The sequence below is a fragment of the Ceratotherium simum genome, chromosome 10, assembly GCF_057802395.1.
Source record: "Ceratotherium simum simum isolate JZ-2026a chromosome 10, ASM5780239v1, whole genome shotgun sequence".
NCBI classification, from domain to species: Eukaryota; Metazoa; Chordata; class Mammalia; order Perissodactyla; family Rhinocerotidae; genus Ceratotherium; species Ceratotherium simum.
The window spans coordinates 5287279-5312961 of record NC_141909.1 but is presented as its reverse complement, the minus strand read 5'-3'; the positions used below and the strand labels follow the sequence as shown (position 1 = coordinate 5312961).

At 37.0% G+C, this 25683-nt stretch overlaps 1 protein-coding gene across 2 annotated transcripts in view; it reads right to left on the bottom strand.

Annotated features, from left to right (window-relative positions):
• The window catches only part of NALF1 (NALCN channel auxiliary factor 1), a 629879-nt gene extending 604854 nt beyond the window's left edge, over positions 1 to 25025 (bottom strand). For both annotated transcript variants that reach the window (XM_004423164.3, XM_087435865.1), the window contains exon 1: positions 23478 to 25025. In XM_004423164.3, coding sequence (XP_004423221.1) covers positions 23478 to 24392 — 915 coding nt within the window. In that variant the 5' untranslated portion in view covers positions 24393 to 25025. The remainder of the gene's footprint in view (positions 1 to 23477) is intronic.
• Positions 25026 to 25683: the final 658 nt, after the last annotated feature.

Genomic DNA, 25683 nt, shown 5'->3' with positions numbered 1-25683 from the left:
GAGTAGATTGGCAAAAGCAATGTTCTTTATGCTGGCATAAAAATTTAAAGTTTTTCAAGGAGAGATTGTTCCCTGATGATCTAGTGCAGGGACTTTAGTTAAGCACTTGAAGTCAGAGAGGACCAACCCTGCTCATTATAAGCCCCAGCTCAGACGGGGGTAGAGCTCCTAACAAACAATGGGCTTTGTACCGAGCATTTCCAGGTGTTCCATCAGTTCATTAAAAATAATACAAAAAATGTATACCTTGTGATAAACTGACTAAGAAACTCAAGAACAACCTCTTTCACCTACTGGCCCTCAAGGTACCAGCTCTGTGATGTTTGCTCAGCTGTCTCCTCCAATGAAATAAATTTCTTGGAGTCTATTGAAGGTACCTGCTCTCTCTTACCTACAGCCAGTGTTTCCTTGACTGAGTTACTTGGGGATCTTGTCAATGTGCACATGAATCATCTGGGGATCTAAATGCAGGTTCTGATTCAGGAATGCAGGAGGTCTGGGGTGGGCCTGGAGATTATTTCTAACAAGCTCCCCAGTCACATTTCCATTGTTGATCTATGGAACACACCGAGCATCTGGGAATCCAGGATGCTTCTCTCTGCCCTTTTCCACACACACCCCTGCTGGCTTCAGGTTTCGGCTTAGACACCTGTTTCTCTGAGAAGGCTTTCCAAAGCCTCACATGGCACCCGGACATCCCTTAGAGTAGCAATAATCACATTGAATTACAATTATCCATTTATTTGTCTGAGGCTTGTTTGCCTTTGTCACCCAGCACCTAAGAGAATGTCTAGCACATAGTAGGGTGTCAGTACATATTTGTTTAATTGATGAGTGACTTATCTTCATAGTGTGCAATTCAAAATTGTCCCTCAGTAATATGACAAATTAAACCTACAGGTAATGGACTTTCAAACTCCAGATGTTAAATCATAAATACTAAGGGCCTGCTAAAACAAAGGCAGGTGGGGTGTAAGCAAGTCTCATTGGTATGACTATCTGAAACCCCACACAACTGCAACACAATACAGGTCCGTTCCATGTACTGATACCATGGTGATGACCTGGAAACTTGTTGGAAATACAGATGTTCAGGCTCCACCCCACACCTACTAATCAGGTTTGTCATTTTAATAAGATCCCGAAGCAGTTCATCTGATAAAGGTAAATGAAATCCACAAATTAATGAATCTAATCACTCCATTCCTTGTTTCAGCTTTGTTTTCCATCAGATACACCCTAAAACTTCAAATGTGCACGTAGAAGACCTCTGTGCTGCCTTCCCTGGGATAGAGCCAGATGACCAAAAACCTAATAAGGAGAGCCAGTAGAAACAGAAGCCATCTGTGAATGGAATCAAGTCAAAAAATAAATTGAGAATAAACTTAACAGCACTTTAAAGATGTTTGGAGAGAAACTACATGTTAACTGATGATCAAAAATCCTATTTTATAAAACAGACATTGCCTCTAACATCAAAGGCTTTTGCTTCTAAGGAGACAAAGTGTGTAAAAGTATGTTTCTTATTTTCCACTCAAGTACTGGAGCATCAAAACATGCCTGGTCTTTACTTTCTGCATAATTAAATCTGATGTGAATCAGTAAATAATGGACATTAACACTTACTCTCCTCTTATCATATTTCTAAAGGAACTTCCTTTTTGAAGGGTTCTAAAATAGTTAATTAGAATAGCTTAACTTTCCCTCCTCTAATATTTATGACTGGATATAAGTACAGTCTGCCGAGCAGTAAGTTGTAAGCAGCCAAAAATAAAATATAGATTTAAAGAAAATCTAGAATATCAATAATTATGCAGGAGATGCTTATGAAATGACCAAAAGAAAACTGATAATAATAAGTATGAATTTAAACTGAAAAGTCAAGTCATTATGCCAGAGTTCTTTTTTTTCTTTTGTAAGATGTTAATAAGAATTTGAAAATTCATTATTATGTAGGTCATTCTTAAAATATACTTCAATGGGGTTTTAAGGAACAAAATGTCTTGCCTCTGGACTCAATCTTATTAAAAGAATATTCAACAATAACTGTAACTGAATTCAGTATTTCTCACTGCAGACGAGTTCTTCATACTTCATCTTCCTTTCATTCGTCACAAACCATTAAAATACCTTCAGTCCTTTAATAAAGCTAATCATAACAGTAATTATATGAATCATGCTTTGATTTGAAGAAATCCAACAACTACGGATAGTTTGACAATGGAATGAATATATTTTCAAATGAAGAGATGGGTTTGTTTAACTTCTTTTTCCCTAATTCAAACAAGATTTTGACACTGTGATCCAGCATGACTTTATCTAAAAACTATGCAGGAAAAGATGATAGCTGAATTGTGCCTGATTTCCTCAAGAGTGTAGCGTAACGATAAGTGTTTCTGAGAGTCGCAGATGGTTGGTTGCCCAACTTTTTTTTTCTTTTTTCATGTTTATGGAATTAAAACTAGATTTTCTCCAAATGAATAATATCTATTCAACAAATATTTAGTGAACAATTATGTACCAAATATAGCGCAAGGATAAATAATAGAGTCCTGGAACTAATTTTATGTAGCACATTAATTCTAAACCAGTAATTATGCATAGGAAAAAAAGAAAAACATATGCATAGCTTAATAGTCAGTTCAGAATGTCCAGGAAGATAATTCCATTTGGTAAAAGGGAAAATTCAGAAATATTTTTAAAATTTGAAATTTTTAAATTTTGCACTAGTTTCTTCTGTTACTTTGGCATGACCCAAATCCAGAGGAAGGATTGCTAATTCCGTTTTTTCCTTTAAATACCAAGATGATGCTATTGGGTGGCATATGCTTGGAATCATTTTTCAAATAGTAATGATACATTTGTAGTAATCTATCTCAACTTCCTTAAATAGTCGTATGGCCCAATCTGTGGTATGGAATAGAGCTACCTGATCACAAAGAATAGGTGGAAGCTAAGGTGGGCAGGAAAGTATCAACCCTAGCCTTACCCTGTTTTCCCAACACACTAATTTAATTTACTCCTTCTCCATACAGAACCATACCAGTTCCTCAGTGAGTATGAATCCAGAAATTAGAATATTATCCCCAAACTGTATTTTCCATTTTCAATAGTAAGCATTCTATTACTTCCCATCTATTTGGATCATTTAAATGCATAAAACCATAGTGATATAGAGGAGGAGAGGGGATTGCAAATACCCTTTTAAATCTTGGGATTCTTTAACCTCTGTGCCTTGTGGGCGAGGACTCCAAAGTTTTCCTATACACATACTCCTACTCTACTTATCCCCTCTCCAGAAAGTTATAATCTGCTTTTGAACTACTGACATTTTATTATTACATATGGAAAAGTCTCATCTATAAGTTATATCAATTTTAGCTCAATTATCATACTATCCAAAAGAATGCCAATAACAAAGTATTCTTTGGAACACTTTCCTAAGAAAATCCACCTTGAAAGATAATGGTAGAGTTAGATTTAATCCATAACTTAAAATATATATATATACACATATAGATAGATTAGATAGATAGATAGATAGATAGATAGATAGATAGATACTTTTCTTCTAGAAAAATAAAAACAGGACCAATCACAAGCAAGGCCCTGAAATATAAAAATATATCTTCTCTGGCAGATTGTTTCTAGACAGAGATTGTTCTGTCAGACTGAATTCTGGAGTGACAATGTATAACAGAGGCACTGCCAATCAACAAAAGGCATATAATTTTGGCAAGAAAGAAATCTTTTGCAGGTGTCATTGTTTTAAGCCACTGAGATTTGGGGATGTTTACTAATTCAGCATAACCTGATGCAGGATGTTTCATATCCTGGCTGATACAGCCTTCTGACCTCCCAAGCCTGCCGCAATACTCCCATTCTGACTCCTGGAATATTTTTCCTCTCCCTAACAAAACCATACAGTAAGCAAGAAACTGAGAAATCATTTCACTCGAGTACATGTATAATAGTATTAGGTATGCAGAATTTGTACTTTAGTGAGGATCACAGACTAAAGACAAAGGATGCAGCTCCTAGAATATCTGGCATTCCAGAATTGGCGAAAAGAAATAATTCTCCTAGTTGGGTCAAAATAGTTGAAGAGAGATGGTTTACAGACCTCTATTCATAAAGGCAGTTGTCCTGAAGTGCTTTCATGTTTATTTCAAATCCCTTTCTGAAACCTTTAATCTGAATTTAGCATTATGAGAAGCATTCCAGACAAATGAGATTTATATGAATGACTAGATAGGCATATGTGATTACTATATTGGTCTAAATAAGTCAATCTTATTATGAGAATTATAGATCACCACTTAGAAATTATAGGTTCTAAAAATTCATTAATTTACCCTAAAATACATTTTAGGAAACAGACTGTATTCTTCTTAAGGAATTATGCCACATCTATTATTCCAAAATTATAGCAAATTTCTTAAATTTTTTTTAAAAAATCAAGGCAAACTTTATAATTTTACACAGAAACAATTTTAGAAGAAATAGGAAGGCTTGAAAATGGTCGTTTTCAATTTCTTTAATTAAAATTCCATTTTCCCTGTGCAGAATCACTCCTCATAAATTTTTACTTACCTATGTCCCTACAATAAAACACATTTGTACTTAATCATACTGATGGTCTCCTACATTTATAGTTAAATATTTATCAAATATTTATCGATTTAGTGACAAAAGAAAAATAAACAGGTATCTTGCCTGAGATGATTTAAAAATATGTGAAATTGTCTCTGCTTATCTAAAGAATAAAGTCTTGGAGGGACCTTTAACAGTAATGGATGTGCAAATAGTCTTTCTAAGACTCCCCGTCCTGGTCCTCATGTGCTTGGGTAGCCTCCTCTTCTTCAATGTGGTCAGGACTTGCTTCCAAAGAACAGAATAGAGCAAAGATGGACGTATCATTTTCATGATGACATTACGTAAGATTGTAACATCTGTCTTGCTGAGAAACTTTCCTCCTTGCTGGCTTTAAAGAAGCAAGCTGCCAGGTTGCGAGCTACCCTAGAGAGGACCACATGGCAAAGAACCAGGGGCAGCATCCAGCCAACAGGCAGCAAGGATTCGAGGTCCTTGGTTCCACAGTCTGCAAGGCATGAATTCCGCCAACAACCATGTGGGCTGGGACTCCGGTCTTTCCCTGCTAGAGTCTCAGATGAGACCCCAGCCTTGGCCCACACCTTGACTGTAGCCTTGCTGAGAATGTATCTAAGCTGTGCCAGACTTCTGACCCATCGATATTGTGAAACAATAAACATGGATTGTTTTAAATCTCTAAGTTTGTGCTAATTTGTTAAAGAGCAATAGATAACTAATACAATGGAATTCTCTACTTTTTTTTTTTTGCAAAGCAAGAAAAATTAACTGAAGCTGCTTCACTTCAATCTAAACTTTAAAAAGAAGTCAAATGTAATTTTATTTCATTTTTGGAATTACTATGAAAATTAGCAACCACTCTGTTGAGTAAAAAGTGTAGTAAATCCCTCAAAAAACAGACTGGCGCTTTCCTTCATGACGAGTTTGTCTCTCCATATTCTACCCAATGGTTAGATAATGCCGCTTGCTCCTGATTATACCATACCCAGTTTTCTTTCTTGATTTCTATAACTAGTAGCTTTTAATTCTTCCCAAAATATTTCAGATAAATTGAATGCTGTTTACAATATTCCAAAGACATAGCTAGTAGGTGCATGATCAAAAGAGGTGATGATTTTAACATATGCATGAAAATGTAATTACTTTCTCCTAAAGACCAGTACAAACTCTGTGGCTAAGAGACAATATCATAATAATCACCACTTGAAAATACTTAATGTTATAAATGCATAGTAAATGATTCAATTTCAAGTGGGCTAGTTCACTATGGTGTCTTAATTAAAAAAAAAAAAATCAAAATATGAGGATTTCAACTGAATATTCCAAATAATGCAGCGTTAAAATTACTCTTCCCTCAAATATCAGTGGGTATATTTTGATATTTTAATTATTTGGACAGTTACACTAATTTCCATTTTACTTGCCACATATCAACACACAGTGAAATATATTAGTATAATCCAGTAAAAGAAGTAAGAAGCTCATCTCTCCTAAATTCCCAGAGGATTGTGCAATAGCTCTTCATGGCACTGTTCATGTGCAGCTGCAAAATGTATCTTTTCAGTTATATTGTTCACAGCCTGCTCATAGGCATTGTATCTTAATATCAAATATGTCATAATTCCTCAGATGATGAATTGTGCACAAGAGCCAATGCATGAATATTTGCTATTAAATGAATTAAATGAACTGGCAGGAGAAAATGTCATAACAGCTTCAAGAAACTACTTACCAATATTACTACCCAGAGAGGGAAAGAATTCAATAAAATATATGAGGCCACATAGGTTTCTTTAATTTAAATTTTCACTAGTTTTACTCAATGGAACCTCTCACATAATGGAGAATCATTCAACAAACTATTATTGAACATCACCTTAGTTATCTATTGCTGCATAAACAAACCACCCAAAATGTAGTTCAAATCAATGACGATTTTATTACAGTCTAGGATTCTGTGGATCCGGAAATCAGACATCGCATAATGGGGCAGCTTTTCTCTCCTCTAAAGTAGCTGGTGCTCTAAGAAGATTCAAAGGGCTCAGGGTGACTTAAATGGCTGAGCATTGGGATCATCGGAGGTTTCACTCACATGTGTGGCACCTGGCCTGGGTTGACTCAAAGGTTGAGCTCAACTGAGACTGTCTACAAGAAAGCCTACCCATGGCCTCTCAATGTGACTTGGCTTCCTTACAGTACGGTGGTCTTGGGTTAATTGAATGTCTTACATGACAGCTCAAAGCTTCAAGAATACATGTCCCAGCAAACAAGGCTGAAATTGCATGTCTTATTATCACCTTCCTTGGAGGTCACAGAGCATCACTTCTGCCCTAGTCTTTCAGATGAAGCAGTCACAAGCATGCCGATTCAAAGGGAGGGCACACTTGGGCCCTTTCAGTTGGAAGAGTGTCAAAGAATCTGCACCATGTTTTATAACCATCACAAGTTCATTTTTTCTTTTTTTATTTCTTTTTCTTCTTTATAAGTGATTAGACAAAAAGTGAATACGACATAACTCTTAGCTTTCAGAGTATTCTCAAAATCTAATAGAAGAAACAAATGGACTAGTATATATGTACAGAATTCAGTTTATAGATTTATCATGTAAATCATTGACATGTTGCTAGAAATTATTTTCAAGCTATTGTTTTCAGTGATTTCTTATTTTCTTCCTTTTCAATAATCTGTAATCTTTGAAAAGCAGGACTACTCCTTTACCATAGCAATGTGATAGAAAACAAACATAAAATAGTTGTTAAAATCTTTAGTTAAGAGTCCTATATCCTAGGTCTCTGTTTACTTATCTGCAAAATGAGGATAATTATCAGACCTACTTCATAGAATTAAACAAATTGGTCCAGCACCAATACTAGGTGCTAATTGTTAACCATTATGATCTTAATAGGGAAGAAACCTGCCCTCCAGCTTCGGGCATAACCCTGCTGCCTAGTCATGAATCAAATTAAAATGAAAAAATAAAATTTACATTTATGAAGACAGAGAAACAGTTGTATATCAATTATTTTCTGTATACTTGGGTTGTTGACTGATAAACTTTCTTTAAATCAGAAGACTAAAGCAGTCACAGTATTTATTTATATTTGTTTCTGTATGAATAATAGACTTTCCATAAATATCCCCTGAATGGCCATTAGGGATTCAGCTTCTTCTTTGTTTTATTGCTAACACTCTAGCTCATTCCATAAGGTGAAATAATAAAGAACAATGTTTGGAAAGTGATGTTTTAAAACATTTCCCTGTGAGTAATTTGAATTTTTGGAATTATTTAACCTATCCAGGTTTCTCAGACGATATAATAATTTTGCTGCTCTGGACATCCTAGTTAGTTATTTGAATAGGATCTAGAGCTTTTATTCCAATTATTGGATTAATCAAAAAGTTTCTATTATGCTGTCAAATAGTCTCTCTTGCTTTCTTCTGTTTAGTGGAAATTTCTCTCTTTCAGTCTCTTTCTGATTTTGGTCTGCAACACGATAAAGTTATAATATCTTTCCAGTTTCTTAAAATTCGTAAATTAATCAGCAGAACCAAACAGTGATATATTTTTCTAAAGTCTTCTAAATTTGGAAAATGACATTGAATTTTAAAAAAATGCTTCTCTGGAAAGGTTCAGAGATTAATAGTTAGTTCTTTCTTTAAGTGGCCAGATTAAGGAAACACACAACGCCACTGCAAGCTATGGAGTAATTACACTGCTGGTTATTACTTTTCAAACCCATAATTACCCATAAAGAAGTATGTACAAATAAAATACTGTGTTTATATTTCCTATATAAAAAGCTCTGTTGTTCAGCAACAAAGATATCAAACACCATATTTTATAAAATTGGTATTTTGTAATTATCTGAGTTAGAGCCTACTGTATTTTAAGAAACAATGAACTTCTCATAAGCAAGTTAGAAGGAACAACTTCAGGTTGAAATTGCAGCGCTGTCCTGATTTCAAAGCTCTGAGTAAAATCTAATTTTCACTTACAGGTTGAAAGTGGGACAATTTGAAAAGGAAAATTTGTTACTGAGATTTTTTTTTTTCAGTAACATTATGAGCACAACAACTTTGGTATTAAGATAGTTACATGTCTTTTAATCTTGTTCTCATTAACATATATCTAGAAAAAGAAAAGTAATTGTTCTCCTGAGTTTTCCTTCATATTCTTTCCTTCCCTTACTTTAATAACCACCCTATTTACATATAAATTTCTTACATTTCTTTCATGTCCATATATCAGTCACACATGATGAAATGTCTCATTATTTATTCTTTTTTTAACTAGGTGCGCTGTGGGATATCTTTGATCTGAGTGCCTAAATTACTGCTGCCATATAATAATAGTGTTCAGATCATCCAACAACAGTTTCCACTAAAGATCTATTTTTAAAAAGCAATATTCATTTATCCCTATACTATGTTTTTTTCCTACATAGTACACAAAAATTGTATGACAAAATGCATTGCCTGAGGCAATGATTACAAATGAAGTTATTCAAATGTAATTCATGCATCATCCTTTAATACATCTGGACGACAATTATCATATCCTTTGCAAATAATTACTGTGGTCATTCTGAGAAAATGCATGCATTCTCTTCAGTGCTGACACTTCTTTCGTCCCTCTGATTCACCTGCTCACTCCCCCACAAGCATGGGCAGCCCTGGAGGACAGCCCTTCACCATTAACCGGAGAAGTGGGAGGAAAGTGATTGAAGAGCCGCTTGGGAAATTCTCTTTAATAATTTACCACATTAAATGCATAATATATTGTCGTGGTAATAAAAAGAAAAAAAGTAGAAAAAGAAGAGGCTTAGGGCCATACAAAATAGCCCAGAATGGAGACAGCATTACACAGACAAGAGTAAATTGTGATGATCAGTCAAAGGCAGGAAATGGGAACTCTCAAATACCATTATGTGTTTTCCTTGGTCTATTTGCAGCATCAATTCAGCTACCTCATCTTGTCTCACATATTTCGAATGTCAGGCCATTAAGATAAATTAATATATTTGGATGAGATATGATCTTTTCCCCTAAACCATATCTGTCATGAGTTAACCTTTCTACAATCAACTCGTCTTGACTTGAAAAAAAAAGGAAATCGTTGAGTGCTGTAGGGTGACTTTCACTATATTGTTTTAGTGTTATTATTATCATCATCAAATTTTTAAAGAAATGCAAATTTGCACTGCTTAGCTTTTGCATTCATCTGTTTAAAGTGGATACTATGAGAAAATTAAACATCCATCCAATTAAAGTGTAATATTGGAGAAGTGAGAATCATTTCCTCAACAGCGATGCATCATATTCCTGACAAAGACTATTAGCCAAAAAATTGCTTAACAGACACTGTTTCAATTCTCTGTGAATTTATATTTGTCTCAGTTGTAGTTGTTTATTGGTCTTACTTTTTTTTCCTGTGTGGATACAGACGAAATGGGAGTTAGGAAAAGCACTAATACTCAAGAGCAGTACAACCGAGTGACAGTGAGCTCTTCAGCAAATACGTTTATGGGGCTGCTGCTCTGGACTGTGCGATTGGGGCAAAGCCTGACCCCTCTGCCGATGTTAAGAATTACTCCTGCAATTAGGTCCTTTTTAAAAGTCTCTATCCTTATGAAATGAGTGAAAAACACCAAAAACTAATCCCCATAGCTTTAAGGAAACATTTTAGACTTTTATTATGAAAAAGTTCAAGTTGTTAATATCACATACAAAATGTAAAACTAAAGATTTGAGACTTACAAATATCAATGGATTTTGTTAACTTCCCCAAGATTTTTAAGTTATTTGGAAAATAGAAATTTATTTGTCAAAGAGTAAGCAAATAGAAAAAGACTGTAGATACTCTTTTAGTATGCTTGCTTTTGCCAAAAAATAGACAAATATCATCTTTGACTCCTTGTAGATAAAATAGCATATACACGATTGACCTGTTTCATCCAGTAAGTCCTAATAACAAAAAATACCAAAATACCTAAAGATTGGATCAATTACTTTAACAATCTTAAAGAGCCAATTAATTGAATGGAGAAATCAAGTACATGGTTGAGCAGCTGACAACTGTGACAGCTGAAAAACCAAATAACCTATATTCATCAATGAAGCCAAACGATGCTGACAAGACATTTGTTCACTCAGACTTGTCTCCCCTCCTCTGTACAGGAATTCTCAGATACACTGAATAAAAATGAATATTTAGTTTAAAAAGTCTAAACTGAAATTATATGAAAGGATTCTTTTCTTTCATAAGTGACTTCTAAAACTTTAATATGTATTTAGAAACTTCATGAGACAAATAAAACATATCTGAAACTTGCCATAATTTGCCAACCCACCACAAAGCAGATCAGAAGTAAAGACTCATGGCTCCCTTGCCAGCGAGATCATTTGCCTTTGTATGTGGTCTTTTTTTCCCATTATTTCTCTTAGACTTTGGCATGAAGCCATTGCCTCAGAAAGCACAGATGTCCCGCCACTTCCTGCCTGACAGCCCATAGCAACCAGTCCAGTTTTCACTATGGGGAAGGAGAAATTCTGTTTTTAAATGGTTTAAGATTCAGATTGACCTTTTTAAAAACAGTTGTTTCTCTTTAGACAGATGCTCACAGCTTATTTAGGGTCATTGTGATTCCCAAGGTTAAATATATCACCAGCGCCTTTTAAAAATGCCTCCATGGAAACGAAGTTCAAGATCTCTGTCAGGCAGTTGATCTAGACTACAAAGACCGCATTGATTAGAAACCAGCTCCTGGATTAGAAGAGCAAACTTATCAGTGTTTTCCAGTAGCTCAGTGTCTAACAGTAGGGAGAGTAGAGTGTTGTTGCCCTGCGGTGTGAAGCGGATGTCTCTTCTTGGTAGCTGCAACTGAGAGACCACAACTAACCAGCTGCATGTTATTATACATCTGCTCTATTCCTTCTCTCAGCGACAACTCAAACTGGATATAAATATCGCCATTTTACAGGAATTGGTGGAATCGCCATTTGAATCTAGGTCTTTCTGACTTTTAGGCCCATGCTCATTCCCTATACCAAGCTGCTGCAACAACCAAAAAATGTGGATGAAGTAAGTTATATTTTCTTCTGTGTGCCAAAGAACTTTATATTCTATCCACTCCTACTGTCATCCACCCACATTCTCTCCTCTAAAAAAAAAACAAAAAAACTAGACATGAGCAATGATTTGTGACAGAGTAGACAGTACAATATAATAGTTAAGTCAAGTCCATGAGATTAAGAGGTTATATTATGGGGTTTGACACTTAGGTGTGAGAACTTCAGAACGTTTCTTAACTTCTCTAAGCCTTAGTGACCCCATTTATTGAAGAAAGCTAATTTTGGACTAGCTAATTAATCATGATATTGGATTGTGTGGGAAATAAATAAGGATGCTAAAGTTATCAGTATAGGACTTGTTTATTGTAAAAACTTAATAAATGGGTACAATTCCACAAGAGGGTGGAAACTTATACGGTGATTTTGTTCCTAGTGATAATATCCTCAAAGAATTGGATCTGGGGGTGAATTAATATGTGAAAAGAAATGCTACCAAACCGTGGAGAAAGGTCATACCTACCTTTACTTTCCCAGTCTGACCATGTCGTTGAGGCCTGCTTTGCTCAAGGGGATTATTTGAGAGTTTACAATAGTGACTGATGTGTTTGTGATCAGAAGAGAAGAATAAGTGTTTATTCCTGATATCAGCAATAAAAAAACTTTTACTTATAGATTAGTCTAACTCAGTTCCAACTCAGTTCCTATCTATCTTCAGGACAAGCATACGTAGTTGATTCATTCTTTTTAAAAATTATTCAGATGGATAACAACATGAATAGGAACCAGAGAAATAATTTAAAGTTGAAGTTGTCAAGATTTTCCTTTTTAAAAGCAAAGTACTTATTACTAAGAGCAAGGCATTAGGCTAATAGTTATGTTTTTTGTATAATGAAATTTTTTCTTTAACAGGGATTGGCAATAAGTACAATCTCACTGTACAAAGTTATCACTTCTGGGTGCCTTGTTTTATGCCAGAGGATACAAAAAAACAATATTGGATGAAATATTTAAAATCACCTGGTGAACCTGCAACACATAGGCAAGATGCCCTCTAGGGTCATGGCAGATAGCTCCCATCCCATTTGTACATCTTCTATAGCAATGTGATCTGATTTCCTCAGGCAACCTTTTCCACTGTATCCTTTAATAGAATACTCTTTCCTATATGGAGTAGAGATATTCCTAAAACACCTGCATACAGAGCCTCTTTCTCACTGCTAGAGTCATACATAGTACTGGATAGCAAGATCCCACTTCCATATGATGATTTTTATCAAGTTAAAGAACTTTGCTGTTTCTTCCTGTCTCTTCTCTTTCTCGGGGCAATCATCTTCCCATTCATGGAGCAAAGCTTACAGTCTTTTACTCCACCCCATTCTGTCTTCTATATCTTGGCACTTGCTATGTTTGCCTTGTCTTCTAGCTCTAGCTGAATGCCAAGGCAATCTTTTACCCTACTTCCTTTCCCTTCCTATTCAATAAAAATACTAAGTATGGCAGAGTGGGTAAATGTGGGGCAGAGCAGAAAACAACAGGGACGATGAAAACAAAATACAAAGCCAAGTAGCTAGAGGACAGGGCAAAAGGCTCCACGTTTTAAAATGGAATTTGGAGGTACGTGACATTGCAATGCCTGACGAACTATATAACACAGAATATTCCCCAAGATTATTTTTACCCATCAGTTACCAGGAGATGGAAGATCATTACAATGAGTTCTCCACTTGTCCTCCCAGAGAGGTTTGTGAACAAAAATGCTCAAGTTCCTTTGGAGTAATCTAAGAAATTCCTTTCAGTCTAAAACACAGCACATGTTAATTTTAATCTGAAATAATGGAAAAAAATTCAAGCTTTGGGAAGACAACATTTTCACTTCAGCTGAACTTCTGTTTTTTTTTTTATTCTAGCATTGTTCAATAATTTAGAGAAGTAAAATGAATGTAGATGTAATAAAGCAGAGAATTTTACCATGCAAAATGTAACATCTGCTTATAAAATTCTTGTAAATGAGTGTTGTCTACCAGAAAATTTATATGAGATCTCAAGTGAGGACTATATTGATTTTATTGATGTTTCCCATGGCTTTTCCCCCATGGGTTTTAATGAATTGCTATCATTTATTAGGTATCATCAAGCCCTAGGTTAGGTAATTTTATATGCATAGGAGTCTCTTAATTTCTCCCCCATAACCATCCTATGAGAGAGATACTATAATTGCTTTTTTAAGTAGCTTGGATGATGTCATATAACTAATAAATGGTGAAACTGAGAGTTGAACCCAGTCTATCCTCAACTGGTCTTTTAACCATTTTATTATATGCCTCTACTAGAGTTAAAATTAATTTCTGTTTAGAACTTTCTATCAAACATATAAATTATTTTTTAAGAAAAGCTGTAAAGAAATACACATATTTAATTCAGTGTGTTCTCTAAATATACCACTGAATACCAGGGCAACACATTCCTAAAGAAAATAATTTATAGTAACAAGTCCTATGCTGATTATTTCATATTATTTGAAAATGAGTTTTGTACTTGATTTAAGCATATTCAAGTTGACAATTGTGTTTATTTTCTGAAATCCTGAAATTAAAGCATTGTTCCTATTTAAAATATAAACAAAAAAACAAAGGATCTTAGATGTACAGTAGAATGTAAAGACGCAACCTCTCCTCCTCTCCAAGGCTAGCAACAGATGGGAGCCTATCACCTCTTATTAGGAACCTGCTACCACCATTAATTTTTTCTGAATCTGATAGTTTCAACCTCATACTCTGAGCTAGGTTCTAGATCAAAAGCTACAAATATTCTAAAGTTTTTTCATCATAAAATCTTTATTTCTTTATATTCATATATTCCCCCCTATTCTGCTCTGTTTTTATTTTCACTGCCAAACTTAATGAAGAGTAGTTTGGACTAGTCTTCATTTCCTCAACTCCAACCCATTCCTTAATCCATCACAATTTGACATCTCTACCTATCATTTTATTGAAACTACTCTTGCAAGGTCAACAAGACTTAATTACCAAATTCAGTGACCTATTTCTAGGCTTTATCTTACAAGTCCTTTCCACAACATAAGACACTCTTGACTAATTCTGAATCTCTCTTAAAATCCTTCCCAACACCTTCCAGATGGTCACATTCTCATGATTCTTTCTTTCCTTTCCCTCTGCCTCTGCCTCTACCTCTCCCTTTCCCTCCTCTCTCATGATCTCACTTTCCTTTCCCTCTGCCTCTGCCTCTGCCTCTCCCTTTCCCTCCTCTTTCTTGATCTCTCTCTCCTTTCTCATTCCTTCTCTCATTTTCACTCTCACTCCTTGTTTCTTCTAAGTCTCTTTCCCTGGTTCCTTTTCTGCCCAAATCTTTAAATGCTGTTCTTCTCCAGGATTCATCTTTGGCATTCTCTTCACATAATCTGTTTCTGTTAAGTCATCTAATCTCTGCCCACTGCTTTCCAAATCAAACCTACATGGAGAGGGTGAATTTCACACCCAAACTCCCTACTCACATGGTATACTATCTACTGGATATCTCCTGCTATCGTTATCTCCAAAACTGAACTCCTTGTTTCTTTCACCAATTTCAATTCCAACTTGTTCTTCCTCCTGTATTTCCTATCTCATTAAATGGTATCAACATCCAGAGTCTTACCTTTTATAAAGCTTGAATCAGATCCTTCCTCTACATAGCAACTGGTAAATTTGAACTCAGGAATTCTCCTCAATCTTGCCTTTCTTCTCCATTTCCATAGTCACTGTAGTCACGTAAAATTTTCTGTCCAACATGGTAGTCACTAGCCACATGCAGTTATTTAAACTAATTAAAATTAAATAAAATTTAAAATTTAGTTCTTTCTTCACTCTGGCCACGTTTCAGGTGCTCAATAGCCACACACAGCTAGTAGCTACCTTATTGGATAGGATGAAGTATAAAACATTTCCATTATCATAGAAAGTTCTGTTGGAGAGTGCTGATTTACAGCCATCATATTACTCCTAAGGAAGATAGCAGATTCTGAATTGATCTCTTTGACATCACTTCACCCTGTTCCAATCTATTATCACATTGCTGCCAGAGCTAATTTTTGAGAAAACATATCATCCCAAGTGAATCCCTTGATTAAAATTCCTCTCTGATATTTTCTCATAAAGAGAATGAAATTCAAAGGCCTTAGCACGGGATACATGGTCCTTCACAACTGAGCACTAACGTCTCCTCAGAGGTATTTCCCATAGCTCTTAAAGCACATCTTAGAGTTATGGGTGGAATCGTGTCCCCCCAAATTGACATGTTGAAGCTCTGATGCCCAATGTGACTGGATTTGGAGATAAAACCTATAAGGACCTAAGACAGCTAGACTAAAATTAAGATTTCTAAGTGTTATAGATGTCAGGCAATTTATACACAATTCTCAACTAATAAACTCAAACATCTTTTAAAACAATAAGGTAAAAATGGGACTGTTGATTAAAAATCATAAAAAGAAAGTGATTATATCTTATTTAACTTATGAATTCAGTGTAAGAACTATCACGGATCTCCAACATTTACTTCCCTCCCGTCAAAATCTTACGCACATCCTTTCTCTGCTCAGCTCCAAAACAGAAATCAGAAATCTAAGTGTTCTGCTGATCATCATCCCATTTATTCATATTCATATCTCCCCCTAAGCCTTTGCAATGATGAACCTAGATTCCTGCCCATCCATCCCAGCTGTCCAGGACTCCCAAATTTCTGTCATCTCAGCTTGCTATATTATCTGTAAAATGTTTTTAATGATAAATTCAAAACAAAAAAGGAAGTAAATATGGCAAGATTTTTAACAGGTGTTAAATCTATGTGACAGGTATATGTGGGCTTATTATACTAATCCCTTCATTCTTTGGTATGTTTGTAAGTGCTCATAGTGAAAAGGAAAAAGAAAATACATTAAAGTGATGAAGTGAACTTGATCTTGAACACAATTTTGACCTTGGAATAGCTAACTCTATGTCCTTACTTTACTCATCTGTAAAATTTGTGATAATACTTACCTCATAGAGACGACATGCAGATTAAATGAATTAGACTAACTTCTGGCTTCTAATAAGCTCCAAAGCTTGTTAGCTACTATTGAAGCTTGTTCCAGCACTTAAATTTCTGAATGATTCAAATCATTTTCTCAGAGAGCTAATACATTGTCATGATCCTCCATTTACATCTTAGCTCAATTTTCTTTTCAAATAAACTAACTCAGTGACAGTTCAGTGAGAAAGAGACTGATCATTTTTGATGGCAGTGGAGATGCAGAGAAGAAAGACTCCGGAACTTTGGGTTTCCCATGGGACGCAGGGTCTAGAAATGCAGCTTCCAAATGCCAAAAGAGGACTTAGCCAGGTGGTAGCCAGAAGGCACACTGACAGGAAGGAGAGGAAACCGAGGGGTGAAGACTCACGGTTTTGACGCGAGCCCCTTTTCCCTCCTATGCAGGGTGGAGCAGCTGACAAAAAAATCTCCATGTATTTCCACAGAAGCGATTATTACATTCACCCATCACACGTATGGGTGAATATACTACTGCTACTGCTAAGATCAATAACAGTAGCTAAACAGATATTAAACTTCTATTTTTTGCAGGATGTTTCTAACCATCTGTGGTAGCTTCTACAACACTTTGTTTATAAATGACTGAATGTAGAAACAGACTACCCAGGAGAAAAAAAAATCAACTATTACCTTTTAACACTTTAAACACCCAAGAATTAAATATTTTCATGCATTCCAGTATAATACACAATATAAACATTCACTATTTATTGTCAAAGAAAGGCAAATGCCAACCATCTCTTGTTTCCAGTTTTAAAGAATCGGAGTAAAACAGGACATTTCATTAAAGAAATTCCATTATTTGGATTATAATGATATTTAATTTCTTATTAGAAAAAACCTAGATTTAGTGTTTCAAAGCATCTTGTAATCTAAACTATGACTGATACGACAATCACTTCAAAATGGAACAATGATAAGACCTTCTTAAAACTAATTCCTAAATTAAGCTTGGTAGTAATCTGTGACTTTCTTAGAAGCTTACACCTTCAAAAAAACTATATGAGTGTCAACTAGTTATTTCACTATTACCGAAATACATAAAAAGGAAAACATGACTTATCATTACAGTGAAACAAAAGTGAAAAAGAATTTGTAATTTCTTAGCTTTAATAAAGTGAATAGACGAAGAAAGAATAGACTCGAACCATGAGAAATACTATGAAAACCCAAAAGGTTTTTCTTTTAAAACCGACCATATACTTTTGAAAAAGTCTAAATTTTAGCCACTTATATAGTCTAAAGTTAGAGACAAAATAATGACTCTGGGGCTCCTCTAATCAAATAGTTGATCAGTCTCACAAAGACAGTCATTCAGCTTCTGCACTCATGTGCTGAGCCCATCATTGAACATCAATATAATGAGTCAGTTCTGGCTGAAAAACAGAAAATCCACAGCCAATAGGCCCATCCTTACACATTCAAAACTCTACACCCTCCTCCTTCTCTCCATGTTCTCTTCTGACACGTCCTTTAACCCTTTCACCCAGTTGGTTCACTTCGCATCCATTCCTCAGCCCAGGCACTACATATTTGCTCCCCTAGCCTCCGGCCATGTCCTATTGCTTTCACCACTTTTTAAAAATATCTCTCTGAGTTCTACTCTCATCAGTCGAGATTATCAGCCACGATGCACCAGGGAAACCAGAAAATCCCAAGCTCAAGACACAAGCCAGACCAAGGAATTCAGAGTCTCTTGGGGCTGGGGCATTTTCAAAGATCCCCAGGATATTCCAGTGTGACCCTAAGGACCACTGATCTAGAGTAAATGTTTACTGATATTGAAGAAACATCTTTGCAGTGTAAATAAATACAAAGTATAGAACGAAATGTTTGGTGCCTTGTCGATGTGAGGTCAACATAGAAGATGGAGATTAAAAAGGAAATTGGGAATTGAAATTAAAGCAATAGGTCAGATAACTCAAACCAAAATATTATTTTGTTTGAAATAGTTAACTGTATATTTGTTCTCATATATTCAATCTAGCATGAAAAAAAACCTTAATGGATTATGATTTATATGTGGGGGAGCATGAGACTGAGAGCATTATTTAATTTTATTTCTTTCATGTTTTAATTCACCTTGCAGACACCAACCTCAAATAATTAAAGTGATTAAAACCAATGTATAACAGCAATTATTAAAGCTTTGTGGTTATGCCCTATATAACTACTAATTTGACCCAGTTATAAGTCCAAAGTAAAAATATTCATTCTTTACAACAAGCATCTAATATTAAGACAAAATATGGGATATGTTTTTCCCTACAAATATAAAACACATATCATAAATCAGTAGTTGTATATGGAGCAGAAAAATGAAAAACAAAAATCTGGGTCATAAAAGTGGTTATGATAGTGGCTTTGACCTTATAAATGGCTTTATTAATGGTTAAAGTGATCGTCTGCATGGCTAGACTGTTTGATTCTGCAGAGAAGCAATTCAACTATAAAATTATGTTTGAAAATAATAAAGTGGTAGAATATAAAAGATATATATTTGCATATATATTCCACACTTCTGGACAGTGTCATAATTTGTACAATAGCACTTAACAGCAAAATAGTATTTTAGAGTCAATATTTAAGTATAAAGAATTGTTAGATATGTGATTTTCTTAAAAAAACTAATTTTTAAGAATCTATAGTGCATGACACAAATAAATAAGAACTGAAGAAATGTCTTTTTTTCAAATTGCATGTTATGTAACCCAAATTCTATGTTCTCAAACTGGTTAATGTTTGTGAGTAGTTCCTGCAAGCAATACAGAAAGACTCAGATATCATGATTTTTACATATGCCTAACACTGGCAGAGTATCCTTTTGGTCACTGCCTGTTAAATAAAAATAAGCAATAGAATCTGCTTTCATATGAGATTATAAAAATAAAAATATGAGAACGCATACATTCTTGAGCGTATAAAGGTTAGAATTTATTCTGAAAGAACTAAAATGCAGATGATGCAATGATTTATGTTAGAATCTAACCTCAAACTTCTGACCACCACTGATCATCTGGCTTAAGATATAGTAAGTGAATAAAGCTATCAGTAACAAAAGTTTATCTGTAACATAGAAATTTACATTCCCTAAATATCCCGGTTGTATAATACATATTTCAAGAGTGCATAGGAGCTAAAGAATGGCATATTTAAGAGAAAATCTTTAAGTAAAAAAGCAAGTATGTTAATAATATAGATATGTAATTTTGTAGCTTAGAAAACTGTATTTTTTGTGTGTGTGTGAGGAAGATCAGCCCTGAGCTAACATCTGATGCCAATCCTCCTCTTTTTTTCTGAGGAAGACTGGCCCTGAGCTAACATCCATGCCCATCTTCCTCTACTTTATATGGGATACCGCCACAGCATGGCTCGACAAGCGGTGCGTCCGTGCCCGCCCGGGGTTCCGAACCAGAGAACCCTGGGCCGGTGCAGCAGAGCACACACACTTAACCGCTTGCGCCACTGGCCCAGTCCCTGTATTTTTTAATATGACTAGCCAACTTGAAGATTTTTACAAATTAGTCAGATAGTTATTATACATCAAAAACATTATTTTGAATAACACTGCAAACTACAGAGAAGAATTACTGTCATAATTTTTGCTGCTTGATTTACGTAATGTCAGCTTGAATGGTAAAGCATAAATGATATATGCAATAGTTCTTGTTCTTTATTTTTCCATAAATTACTTTCCCAATTAATGTGTATATTTACTTTAAAAAAAAATTTAAACCAGCTCTTTCTCAGAATATAAGAAATATTCTTGGGTGCAAATGATTTTTACTATATGTTGCAATACAAACGTTTACCAAAGTAAATCAAGATGAACTTGATCTCCAGTTACCATGGACTCAAAACACTATGATTGTATTAGATCAATATTAAGGGTTGTTTTTTTTTCCTTCAGCATAATAGGTCAAAGGTGATAATATGCCCTAACCGTTAAAAGTTAGAAATCAATGCATTAATCATTTAGTTATATATTAGTATAATAAAGTTAATATATATCTCCTAAAATATAAATTCTAATAGTTTATATAACTAATATGATTAAATTTATTCTCCTGTCTATAATTTTATAAATATATTTATAAACTATTAAAATTGGACTTTTTCATGAATGTATTGCCAATTCCAGAAATATATTGCATTTACTTTTAATATAGTCTATCTAGGGCTTTGTGGCTAACTTAAAATATGGAAAGTTTTGTGTAGAATGTATGTCTTGAACAACATCCTGATGATAGTCATAATTTTATAAGTATGTTTGAAATAAGTAAAAGTGTTTATAAAGAAACTCAGACACATTCTTTAAAGACTACAAGTAGCATTTTAAGGCATGAAATAAAATATGTACGTGGACGTGTTTGTAGCTTTAGCAAAATCATAAGAAAATTATGCATTAAACTGAGGAACTAACCAATTGATTTGTGAGTTATCAATCAAGAACACCAGCACCTTAAATTTGAAACTGCAATTTTTGAAAACAGTTATTGGGGAATAAATGTTTCAAATTGACAAACAAACAAAATCACACAACCAAGACATAACTACAAGACATCACAGATAATAAATTCTGTGTTGTAGTGATGAGAAACTCAGATGCCTTTGTTTACTTTTCAATGTGAAGAAGAAATTTTTCTAAAAAGGAGTTAAGATGTTTATAATGTGCTTTTGTGCATACAGTTAACAACTACTACTTTATACAAAAACACAATCCAGAAGTATTTCATAACACTACAAATTAATTTAACCTACAATATACCTTACGGCTATGATGATATAAAAATAAAGTTGAGAATTATTTCAGGTCAAGGGGAAAATAAATATTTACATACATTTAAAACTTGGATATTTGAACAAAGATATATTTGACATGCTTATTTGAAAATATGCTGCAGTCTGTTGACAATGCAGACTGCCTTTTAAAAACTGAACCTATGCAAATTGGAATTACTGGAAATTTCTATATGAGTTTACATTCAGGGAAGCAGGAAAACTCAAATTATTACAAGGTACCACTTTTGAACATAAATATACCGAAATCTTTGCAACCTTTTTATTAGTAGTAGAATTAGCATACTCATGAGTTTCCTTATCTTTACAATTTTGATGGAATACATCTTGTCAAAATAAATAACTATGCAATAAATACACTAGTCATTCACTATTAACTTCTTCCATTAAGAATAAGTTTGATTCCCAGTCGTGAATATAATGGTGTGGTTAAGCAAAATATGGTCCATTTATCTAGTGAAGTAGCATTCTAAATTAATATTGTAAACTCAATAATAGTATTTGCAAAATTCTGTTTCTGGTCTTAAAGAATGTTGACAAAGCAAGTTTAGTTTGAGTTTAGCTAAACTGTCAAAAGCACAACTAATCAATCCAAAGTAAAATACAGCCCTTGAACTATGTTCATTTTAAATAGGTATCCCTTAGCCGAGTTCTCTTGTCAAAGTATCACAAAACCCTTTGATCCATCCTGCTCTTGGTCACACTTCCCTAATGCAAAGCAAGTGAGGAAAAGAGGGACAATTGTTCTGTTTCTGTGTGGGGTTGGGGGAGTAGTGAAGAGAAAGGAAGAGAGAGAATGTGGTGTATTATTTCTTTCAAAAAGAAACACTATTTTATTGTGTTGTTCAAGAAATTACCTTGGAACAAAACATTAAGGCTTACTGAGATTCTGTCATCATTTCTCGCCTACTAAAACGTCACTGCAGTATCTTCCTCTTTAATAAAGCTCTTGGGCAAATCTTATTTCAGCACCACGGACAGTGACACTTCTATTAGGACGTGCACCCATGGTTGCATTGGCCATTTCTTAAGAAACTTGCATATGCTTTTCCTTTGTCAATCAGCAAGGGTTTTATCCACTATTATATTCAGGTTGAATATAATACACATTATTAAAAAGTTCAGTATATTTCTTCCATAGCATCAAGAATTTGCCATTTAGTACTTCTGGATAGCGTCTTGAAAATTCAAGCTAATTACATAAGGTGTCTGATAAATAACCTAACATTGATCATCGATCACCAGATACTTAATTAAAACTTTCCACTCATAGTGAGTCTCAGATCAATAATCATACAAACGTCTAAGAGAAAACAGGAAACTTATGGTAAGTAAATATGCTTACGTAGGCCTCCAGACTTTCCAAACAACCAGAACTACTCCTGTAAAACAGACAAAATGCTTTTTCGTTCTTCCTACATAAACAACTACAAACACTTTCTCTTGTCCCTCTGGTCAACCAACTTAATGATGTCACTATCAGAGAGCTCATGTGTGCAGGTCCATAAGCCAAACCATTCACATCTGTCTCTGACTCTTCTGATTGTAGCTAGGGTTATCAGTATGTAGTCCCATAGCTATCTTCCTAACAAGCTGCATTCAAATTCCATTTTTTCAAAAAAGTAACAGAGTTTGAACCAATTGCATAGCTGTGAAAGCTAGTTTAAGCACCAGCTTTATTATCTCAGAAGACCAGGGTCTTTCCTGATCTTCCAAGGATTCCCAGAAGAAGGCACCAGTCACCAGCAACCCCCGAGGAATTCCCAACTCAAGCAGCAAGTCAAGATCTTATAACCACAAAAACAATGATTGAAGTAACAAAATCAGAGTCAAAACACTATTTAAAAACTATAGAAGACACCTCAACCAAAAAGGCACAAGAAGGGGGAAAAATCCACTGTTCCTACCTTACAGTCCTCAGGACACGATTTCACCGAGTACTCCTCCGATTGTAAATATTTATGGAGCACACTTTCAAACTCTTCGTATTTCTCCTGAGCGTGGTGGTCATAGTCTTGGTAAGCCTCGACGCATTGCCTGCAAGTGGTCATCTCGCCGCCCTCCTTGAGCACCACATCCAGACTACAGTTCAAAGTGTTGGGACTGGACAACCCCGAGAACAACTCCCAAAGTGTGTAGGAATTACAAAACGAAAGGTAAAAATCCGACAAGTTCCAGAGCGGAGTTGGATGCGTCCCCCTCACCTGCTGCTCCTCCGCCCCGGCCGCCGCCCCCCGACTCCAGTTCCTAGCGCACACGGCGTCCGCGCTCTCCACCGTGAAGCACTGGCCCGAGGAGGCGCCCTGGGGGTAACAAGTCTCCAGGCGCCACACGGGTTTGGCGGAGTTTCCTAGAAAAAGAGCCTTGCTCCGGTTGTTTTTGCCTCGGTTGCCCTTGCCGCCGCCGCCGTCTCCCGGGGAGGGGGGCAGGGTGGGGGATGAGGAGGCGGAGAGGAGTCTGTGTGCCTGGGCGGCGGGTGAGGACTCCCCCATGCTCGCCAGGAGCGCGGGCCAGGAGGGCTCCTGCTGCCGCTGCCGCTGCTGCTGCTGCTGCTGCCGCTGCCGCTGTTGCTGCTGCCGCTGCTGCTGCTGCTGATGCTGCTGATGCTGCTCCTTGTCCCGGGTCCGGGTCAGCTTGGCCTCGGCGCAGAACCACAAGTGATCAGAGAGCAGGACTGTGAAAAACAAGAGAGATGCCAGAGACAGTCGCCATTTCTGAGCCCTCTCTGAATCGATGAACGGTTTCTCGTTCTCCCGGGGTGCTGCCAACCAGATTTTTAAGCCGTCGTCATACTGCCGACACATCCAAGCACCCCTGGTCATATTTTGGGAACGCACAGCCCTGGCCGACTCCACTGTGAGGGCTCCTGTGCCGGTGTCACCACAATATGCATTGACTTAAAGGGTTTAATTTCTTTATCCCCTCCTCCCGTTTCTTCTCTCTCCCTCTCTCCCTCTCTCTCCCTCTCTTTTCTCTCTCTCTCTCTTTTTGCCTACATAAATATTACCAGGCTTTGGAGGAAGATCTGACTTGCTCCCGACCTAATCATCTGCCGACCCCATCCTCTGTAGAGTGGGAAACAATAATGCAGAGAGAGAGAGAGGGAGGGAGGGGGGGAGAGAGAGACAGCGAGAGGCAGTCGGAGGAGTCTGGGGCCGGTGGCCGGTGGTGAGCTGAGTGCAGGAGGTGATGGTGGAGGTGGCGGGGTGGCTGGCGCTGCTCCTCTCACCCAGGCATTGTCAGAGCACAGGTCCCCATGGCTCTGTTGAGGACAGCCCGCTCTCTCCTGCCAGGGGCATGCCGCGTCTCCGCTGCCCACTGACGGCGACCAGAGCGCCTCCCCAGCTCTTCTCCTCCTCCTCTTCCTCCTCCTTCCTTTCCTTCTCCTTTCTCTCCTCCTCCTCCTGCTCCTACTTCTCGCTCTCTCTCCCCGAGTCCGGAGCCTGGGCAGCCGCCGCCGGCAGGGCTCTGCCTCCCCCACCCCCACCCCGCGCTCCAGCTGCCGCCGCCGCCGCCGCTGCCGCAGGTCTGCCCGCGGGCGCCGCCGTCGCCGGGCTGCGACTGCTGACGCCGCCTCCCCCGGACCTCGGGGCCGAATCGCCTGGGCTGGGCCTCCCGAGAGCCACAGTCATCTTCATTCCCCGGCTAAGTTGCCGCCATCTTCGTCCTGGAGAAACACTTTTTTGGGGGGAGCGCTGGCTTTTGCGTCATCTCCTCCCGCGCCGAGATCGCTCCATCCTGGCGCATTGGCACCGGCCTCGGCCCGGGCGGAGGAGGAGGGCGAGGACGCGCGGGGGCCGGCGCGGGTGGGGGCCGGCTGTGCCCGCGGGCACCGCCTGGGCTTCTGGGCTCGGGCGCTTGCTCCTTCCTCTCTGTGCCCTCGCCCCACCTTTCGGTTTTTTCCTTCTGTTATCTCTGATAAAAGTCAGAATGCGGACTGCATGGCTGAGGATGCTGGCTAATTTCTTCAGCATCTCCCGCTCCCTCTCTGCCTCCGGAAAAAGTCCGAGTTGCAGGCGGGCGGTTAGAGGTTTCTAGTGGGGTGAGGGTCTGGGTATCGCCTTCTTAACTAAGCAATAATCGACTTCAGGTGAAAGGCTGGGGGACAGGAGA